The sequence below is a fragment of the Brassica oleracea genome, chromosome C3 (assembly GCF_000695525.1).
Source record: "Brassica oleracea var. oleracea cultivar TO1000 chromosome C3, BOL, whole genome shotgun sequence".
Lineage (NCBI taxonomy): Eukaryota > Viridiplantae > Streptophyta > Magnoliopsida > Brassicales > Brassicaceae > Brassica > Brassica oleracea.
In genome coordinates, this window is record NC_027750.1 from 25,706,256 (window position 1) to 25,715,137 (window position 8,882).

General features: G+C 36.6%; 1 protein-coding gene across 1 annotated transcript; it reads right to left on the reverse strand.

Annotated features, from left to right (window-relative positions):
• Positions 1-5,313: 5,313 nt before the first annotated feature.
• LOC106328830 (pectinesterase/pectinesterase inhibitor 3-like) lies at positions 5,314-7,956 on the reverse strand. The gene is made up of 2 exons (XM_013767357.1): positions 7,390-7,956; positions 5,314-6,093 (listed from the first exon to the last, which is right to left on the reverse strand). The coding sequence occupies exons 1-2, from the start codon at positions 7,871-7,873 to the stop codon at positions 5,402-5,404; spliced, it is 1,176 nt and encodes a 391-aa protein (XP_013622811.1). The 5' UTR covers positions 7,874-7,956; the 3' UTR covers positions 5,314-5,401.
• Positions 7,957-8,882: the final 926 nt, after the last annotated feature.

The following is an 8,882-nucleotide window of genomic DNA, read 5'->3' on the forward strand; positions in this document are numbered from 1 at the left end:
TTCACAAAATCACTTCCGACTTCGATATTCAGAAAACATGTTCGTAACATTGGAATGCATCATCAGAAGGATTTATGACTGCTCATTCGAGGGGGAGCTTACGTAGTTGTACTCTTTTTACCTTACTATGGTTTTTCCCATTGGGTTTTCCTAGAAAGGTTTTTAACGAGGCAACGAAGACGTTAAGCGAGAGTGGATAGTGACACCGGTCCCCAAGGGGGAGTGTTATGAGCCGCATATGTTGAAAATTATAAAGGATGTGGGGTCCGTTGCACTATTTGCACAGTGAATTTCTTTTCTATATAAACGATCGTTTCGATCGATTGTAAACACATCATTCCTTCTCCTTCTAATAACACATCCTCTCTTATTATCAGTGTTATCTTCTCCTACGGGTATAAAATTTAGCCCTTATTTAAATTTCCTCGATACAATAAAATTCTAGTTTTTTATAACAGTAAGGAGTTTTTCAAACTTCAAAGCCTAATGATCTTTTTCTGTTTCTTAATCGATGTCAATTAATTATTTGTGGTTACTTATCGTGTGCTGTTTGGATTTTAATTGGCGGAAACGTCTACACAATATTTTGGTTATTTTTGTCTGATTGAACATTTTATTGAATGCTTATGTTATGTCATGAATTTATTTAAGATCTATTCTAATATTTGTTATTAAGTCTTACTCTTTTTAGTATTTTCACAATATGGAAACTTTAAATGTTTGGGATAATAACTTAATGGTATATAGTTAATGAGATAGTGTGTTGATTTTACATTAACTAGAGCCGGTGTCCGCGCTTTGCGCGGATTAGATGTTTAATTAAAGTACCAGTAAATTAAAATTGGGAGTTTCTTGTTTCTGAGAAGTCTTTTTTTTTAGAACGTCAAGACGGTGGAAGCGCGTCATCTGTTTCTTATTTTTAAACTAAAGTAAGTCAAAACTGGACGCTCATGGAGAGGCTGGTCATCAACCAGCTTAAGGTGGCCAACAACATCTACAACACACAGTCAAACGGTTAGAAACAATGTATTAATAAGCTATACGGGTTTAAATTTATAAAACAAACAGATGGTTAATAAGTCCGGGATGTTGTATAAATTTGAACTTGATAAGAAATCATCTAATCCTTACCGTGAAGATCCCCTCTGAGATCGTGGCTGGCTTCAAAATCTGAAAAGGAATGGATTCTGAAGCGCTCAGTCAAAATGCCTTCAATGTTTTCTTCAACTTTCTTCAGGACAGAGGCGTGTGAAATGCATATTACCAGCTTCTGGCAACATGGTACATCACCTTGCTGTTGGATGCATAGAAGTTTGTCAGTGTGTAGATGCTCCCACGCTCGAGATTTTTCTCATATTGGTTGCACCGGTTCTGATCGATGAACCCCTGAGCCAAAGTACCCTACACAACAGAGAGACAATATTTTTTTGTTACTTATAAGTGTTACAATAGAAAGATATATGGTTACAAAACAAACTTTTCAGTTCTATCACAGCACCCTCGAGTAATCCTCTCAAACAAAAATAATGTTTCTCTCAAAATCACTACTATCATAGATCACTACTAAGCCAACAAAGTATCTGAACGTAGAGTTTTAATTAAAACAAACTTTTCAATTCTCGTTTTAATCCAATCTCTATCACAGCATTCTAATCCGCTCAAACAAACAAAGCTAGGGTTAATAGATCACTACTAAGGCAATAAAGTATCTGAATGTAGAGTTTTAATTAAAACAAACTTTTCAATTCTTGAAACACTTCAATCTCTATCACAACACTCTGATCCGCTCAAACAAATAAAGCAAAGGTTTATTTCAAAGTTACGCTTTTTAATACAATCTTTATCACATCACTCTAACCGCTCAAACAAATATATCAAATGTTTTTTATAAGGCAATAAAACAAACCTCTCAATTCTCGTTTTAATCCAATTTCTATCACAGAATCGTACAAACAAATAAAGCAAGGGTTTTTTCAAAGTTAAGCTTTTTAATCCAATCCCTATCACAGCACTCTTCTCCGCTAAAACAAATAAAGTAAGTATTTTTTTTTTCAAAGCAACGCTAATATACCTCTTCGTCGATCATAAGCATCTCAATCCCAAGAAGGATGCCAGGTCCTCCTTTCACATTCTTGTGAGCTTCCCAGTGATGAAGAAGCCTAAACTGCATGGTAGAATCTCCTGGCCCTGGTGAAACATGTCAGAAGGTATGGATTTTTTCGATCTGAGGAAAGAGTGATGTGGAAAGATGTATAAATAGTCTGAGAAGAAGAGAACACAAAGAGATAGATATCATCGAGCCGGAGGAGAGATGTGGAGGGTCAATAGTCATCTTGATTAGAGGATTTATGGCAGACGACTAAGTAGCCCAGGGACCGGGACGGGGACCGGAAACCGGGAGGAGAACGGGGACGGAAAACGTCAAACTTAAAATTCATAGATACGGTTACGGCATATATATATATAAAATACCTATACATCAAATAATTGAAACCTCCTACATAAGATTTAAACCGTTTTTAAAACAGTTAGAAAACAATAGAATAAACTAATAATAGTTATATGACCAATACGAAAATAAACAATCAAACATATATATATATATATATGTGTGTGTCAATTGTCCTAAGCTAAACATAAAAGTAACAGAAAATCTATAGTATTAGTATAAACAAATTCAGATGGTTAAATATTGTTTTTGAGAAAATTTCAAAAAACACGTTAGATCACTTGGTTAACAGTTGTAGACTATAATTTTTGGGTTCGACTTTTTTTGTTCGTATAAATGAAGGTTAAAATGGTCATTGACATTTACCCTTCATTTTCTCTACACGATCTGAAACTTAGGGTATGACTGGTTTTCCCGCTACCACCCGCAAACGCAGCTTTTGCGGTTGGTAGCGGTTGTTGGCGTTTTACAACAATCGCTCAAACCGCTCCAAATCGCTATAAACCTCATAAATTCAAAAGCTGGTTTCAGCTAGCGTTTGCGGTTGCGGGCGGTTGCGGGAGGATAATTTTTTTTTTTCTAAAACAATTTAAATACAAAAATAAAAATATTCAATAAAAAATTTAAATTAGAATTATAAAAATACTAAAATATATCTATTATATTTTAATTAATATTATAAAACTTTAAAATGAAAATATTTTCTATAATTTTTAAAAAGTTTAAACTATAACTTTCTAAATATAAATTTTATATTTATTATAATATTATTATTTTTGATATTTTATAATGATATAAAATGTAAATATTGTTAATTTATTATTTAACCGCTGTTGCGTTTGGCAGTTAACTACCAGTCATAAGTATCCTGCAAACGCACCAATTTCTAACCGCAGAACCAGTCGTATAAATCTCTTAAAACCGCTAGAAACCGCAACCACCCGCATCCGCAAGCTCCCGCAGCCGCAACCGCAACCGCTGCGGTTGAACCAGTCAGGCCCTTAATCTATGGCCGCCATAATTTTTCTTACTTGATTTTTTTTTTATAAACTTTTCTTACTTGATTTCTATGGTTCCATCATCTCATTTTAATTTCTTTTAACATGTAAAAGATAAATCTAAAAATTTCTTAATCATATTTCAAGCAAAAAAAAATTATGAACATGGCTTAGAAACATTTCCAAGACGTCTTGGTCGACTAACCAAACCGTCCCCATTTGAGTCCTCTCCGTCCGTACCCGTGCCCGTCCCCGCACCAAACCCAATACGTGAGACGACACTAAGTCGGCGTATCCGTGCAACCTGACGATTGAAGTTCCATCTTGAATGGAGGCGTTATGCTGGAGGCGATGGGGAAAAGGAAGATGTCGGCATCGAGACATCGATACATGGGAGGCTGATTGTGTTTCGCTTAGGGTTACGGGGGAGATAATATTTACTTTGGCCATAATACGTAAGAGGCTGGGCCAGTACATGATTTTTTTTTTTAATATTTGGGCTGAAACCCAGTATGAGATGACATGGCATATTGGTTGGCGAGGAATTTTTTTGCCCATGTGGCACATCTTAGAAGCCTCCAAAATAATCTCTTTTATATAGTAGGATTTTGGGATCATCTTCTTGCAGAATACTACACAAGTTTTGCTGTCTAACTTCTATATATATACCATTTGTTGAAATATCGTGTTCAAAGAATATTTATTTGTAGGGAGGTAATTGCTTCATTTGTCCTCTAAATGATTCAGATTTCCTTTATTGGAGGGTGCATTTTGTCTGCAATACGAATGTGTGATTTCATCGTCTAGAAAGTCAATATATGAATTATAAAAAGTGTTATTACGGATATTTTCCATAAAGTTGGAAACACACAAACTTTGGAAACAAACAAACAAACTCTTATCAAAAAAAAAGTTGGAAACAAACAGCTGTTTAAAAGAGATGGACAAACAGATTAATGCCATAAAAATGAGCTTCATTGAGCATGGCCAACGGTTGCGTTCTACGTTCTACGTAGAGTTCTAAACCAATTAGTAATATAAGAAAAATAAAAATTGCTGAAAAATATTAAAAAAGGTGTCAAGAGTTCTCTGCGCACACTTTTTAAAAACCGTTTTGGAATTTTCTTTGCCAACTCCTCACATGTTACTGGTTTTTTTTCCAACAATTAATAAATTTTTATTATCTAATCAAAATATATTTAAATAACAATATTTTTACGTTTAGTTATGCATTTTGAATTTCTCTCTGTTGGGCGCGTCCGAATATCTAATGTAATTAATGTTTTTTCTCACGCCCCGAAGGCTGACTCATTTAAACGAATCGGGTAACCAACAAATCCATGACCATTAGTTGGATTACTAACAAGTTTTGTTAGTTGACTATCTAACAAGTTCTAAACTCTAATGTTTACGCTAGTATTCGATGATCCGCTCAAAGTACGAAATAACTCAAGTAAATTTACACTTGGGGTATTTATATCTTTTGTAAGAAAACTCATAAATATTGCAAAGGTTTAAAGGAGGGTCACTGGTACCGGTACCTTATAATATACTTATGCATGTATAGCAAGATAGTTTCATCTGTTTTATAGCACACTGTCTAGACATTACGAAAATAAACCAATATGAAGAACAAAATTTCGTTGGCAACAAAAAGTGAATAGAAAGTTCTAAGAGATTTGTCCAAAAAAAGTTCGAAGAGAAAAACACATGGTTTTTTAATCGCGAACGTAAAACATCACCATTATCAATAGGCAACATCTCTTATCTCCCAATTCCATATTCTGAAGGCCCAAAGTTTCCCATTTTCTTATCTCGTTTACAATACTAGGATCTAAGACAAAATTGAAGAATAGATAACGCTAGGAAACAAACAACATTATGATTTATTTTATTAAATCAATAATTATTCGTCCAACAACAACACCATGTAGGAGTAAACAACAATAATATCTCAAAGACCGAGCGGGAAAGGGAAACCGGTCGAAGCTAACCAGCCTCCACCACCAATAAACTGACCAGCCGTATATGGCTCAACTTCAGCAGCATCTGTTATTACCTTAAAGCCATTCCACTTCACTCTATCTCCAGTTCCTGCCCCTGCTCCTGTGTTCGCATACTCTCTGTATGTCAGAGTGTTCAACGCAAACGTCCCGCTCCACTCGAACCACCCTTCGGGTCGGATCACGTCAGAAATATCCGACTTCATTATCACCGTCTGCGAATACTCCTTCCACGGCCGACCAAGATACGTTGGAAAGTTACTTTTCACGGACATTAAATCCGACGTGGCACCAATTCGACAATTCTGGATAACTATCCCGGTGTTTTGGTTAGGGTCAGTCCTTCCTTGGGCCGTGACCATGTTTCTCTGGCCGGAGTTTGGTCGACGGGCGTGGATGTCACAGTCTTGGAGAACGACAGCGGCGTTTCCGAAGAAGAAGTCGACGGTTCCAGCGATGAGACAATTGACGAAGAACTGACGGTTAAAGTGGACGTAGAGAGTGTCTTGGTAAGCTAACATGTCGCATTGGTAGAAGGCGGAGATGTCAGAACCGACACGTAGAGCAACCGCTTGGTACTTCGACGGACCCGCCGTGTTCTGGAAAGTGATGTCACGCGCTAAAAATCTCTCGCCGACGACAGCTAGGTCCCATAAAAGAAAACATCAATTAGTTTAACAGTATCATTAGCTTTTGAGAAGAACACATGTTTCTTTTGCTCAACGGATATAAGCTTTTATTTTCTTATAGAAAATAAAATAATGTCATGCAGACTTTTTTTTTTTTTTGAGCAACGTCATGCGGACTTAAAATGTATATCATAAAGTACTATTAGTACAAGACTACCAGTATATATCCAGAGAGAATATATAGAAAACGATGAAAATAACAATTTTTAAATTGGTTGTTAAAAAAAAGCAATATTTAAATTATTTGAATATCTTAATACTTGAGATATTTTGTGAAATTATCTCAAAACTTGATAATTTGAGATACTTTTACAAAAGTTTCTATACTTTTGATATACTCAAGCAATTTAATCCTGAGATATTTTTTAACTTTGGAAATATTCAAACAATTTAAATATTGTTATTTCATCTTTTTTTTAGATATTTGCATTAGTGGTGCTCTTAAGTGTACTGAGTACTGACACTCTGTGAAATGATGTGACAAATGTAAATAAGGGATACGATCGGATTGAAAAGTCTTTTTGTTTTGAGCAACAATCGGATTGAAAAGTCAAGAGCAATGGAACAAGAAAAAAAAAATAGGAAAGAGAAAAAGTAATCAAAGTAAATGCTCTCTTCACGAGTGGATGGAGCCATAAACCCCATCAACATTATATGACCTGGCAAAGCATATGAAATAAAGCCAAGAAAACCGATAGATTGAGACTTGCACATGATGCAGACCTAACCAACTTTTTTGTTTGATGACGGTCATTCAAATTCAAATTTAGTCTTATGCGTTACTAAGCTAGGTCTGAGAATCACCTGTAGTAGTGGATAATAAGGCATCCTGACGCTAAAAAAAACTCTAAGGAGTTTCTCAAAATATATTGGGAACCGATTTTCTCTTCCTTTTACTTAATTTTTCATTTTTGTTTATTATTTTATTTTTCATTAACTCCGGTATCTTAGCTGAGTGTTCTTAACTCATGATTTGACATTTTTTTTTACACTCTTCGGCTAAGAGACAATTTTTATATCTCTTATTTAAGAGACGGTTGTTAGTTTTTCTTAGTTAAAATCTTAAAAAAGCTAAAAACCGTCTTTTAAACGAAGCTAAGAACTCAAGTTAAGAGATTCAGGTTAATCATGGTCTTATAAACTACACTGGTCTACTTAACGCGAGAATAATTTCACCATAATAAATGCCGCACCGTGCAAAATTACTATTATAATCTTAAAAAAAAAAACTAATAGCTAAAATTGCTTACCAACGGTGGCAGAGTGAAAGGTGGTGCTACCGTCGACGACGTTTCTACTTGCGGTGATAATAGTTGTTGTCCGACCATCTCCCATAAACATTATATTCTTTTTCTTCTTGGCCACTTCCACATTCTCTCTATAAACTCCGGCTTTTATATGTATTACATACCTCTTATTACTATTCTCCGAGGCCGCCGCAACCGCAGCCGCCACAGTGGTGAATGTACCGCTACCATCAGCCGCCACGGTAGCATCAGCTTCCACTGTAGACCCTTGAAGAAGCCCCCTATCTCCTGCGGATAACCAAGTCGGCCACCCCTCCGCATCTAATTCTCTGGTTCCGGCAATATCTACGGCCACCGTCGTCTCCTCCTCCTTGAGTTTACGGTTGTTTGAGGTGAGCTTAGCTTTTAGCTCGAAGTTGGCTATATCGGTATCAGTCATGTTCTTGATCATTGCTAGTGCATTGCTGCACATGTACTCTACGTGCATCTACACATAAGTATAAAGCTATATTTAGAAACAATCGCGTTATCGACACATTTATAGAATTAATTGCCTACACTCTAATAACAACAATTCATACAATCGCGTTATCGACACGTTTATAGAATTAATTGCCTACACTCTAATAACAACATTTCACTGTACCAAAATAAATACTGAAAAATATAAAAATGTTAAAGTGATGTGATGGGATATTAATGTTACCCATCTATAAGTTTTTGGCACTATATAGTATATTCATTGAAAAAACTATATCCGTAACCCCACGACTGTAAGAGCATCTTTGGGTTCTTTTTTTTTTTTCCTGATTTAAAAAAAAAACATTAAAAACTAACCAATCGTGGACCGCTACCTGTCAGTGAGGTTCACGCACAGTGCAAGAACCAAGCTCTTAGAATAGAGATTTAGACCATGATTAACGGAGTGGCTTATTAGGGGGTCTTAGTTTAATTAGGATTTAAATTAAAAGAAAAATGGGTTAAATGAGAAGAAGTGAGTCTTAATCAGGGATTAAAAGAACCGGGTCTTGTGGGACACGTGTTGTGTGATGGTTCTATCTCTCCCTCTTTCGACAAAAGAACTCTCTCTCTGTTTCGAGAAAAGAACACGGCGAGTCTCTCCCTCTCACACACGAATCGCGTCTCTCTAGCTTCCCTCGTCGAATCCGCCGGAGAATCACGAAGTCTCAACGATCGGTTTGCCGTCTTTGTCGGAGGAGTCGTCGATTATCTCGATTCAATCGACGACTCGGCGTCGCTCAACCTCTCCTCGTCGAATCCACTGGTCTTTCTCGAAGTCGCAACGATGGGTTCGGCGTCTGTGTTGGAGGATCTCGTTTAGATCGACATCTCCGCGTCTCTCTTGCTCTCCTCCACCTCTCGGAGTCTGATTCTGCATCTCTCCTCGGGGAAGAATCGAGGCGTCTCTCTCGGTGTCTCGACGGCTCTCCCCGACGGCTCTCCTCGACGGTGGCAATTCTCTATCTCTCTCTCCA

Bases quoted from the DNA above. Each gene is read 5' to 3' on its own strand.
- LOC106328830 (XM_013767357.1), bottom strand. From the start codon at position 7,873: ATGCACGTAGAGTACATGTGCAGCAATGCACTAGCAATGATCAAGAAC. The intron at 6,094-7,389 runs GTAAGCAATTTT...TATGGGACCTAG, and splicing joins CTTTCACTCTGCCACCGTTG to CTGTCGTCGGCGAGAGATTT.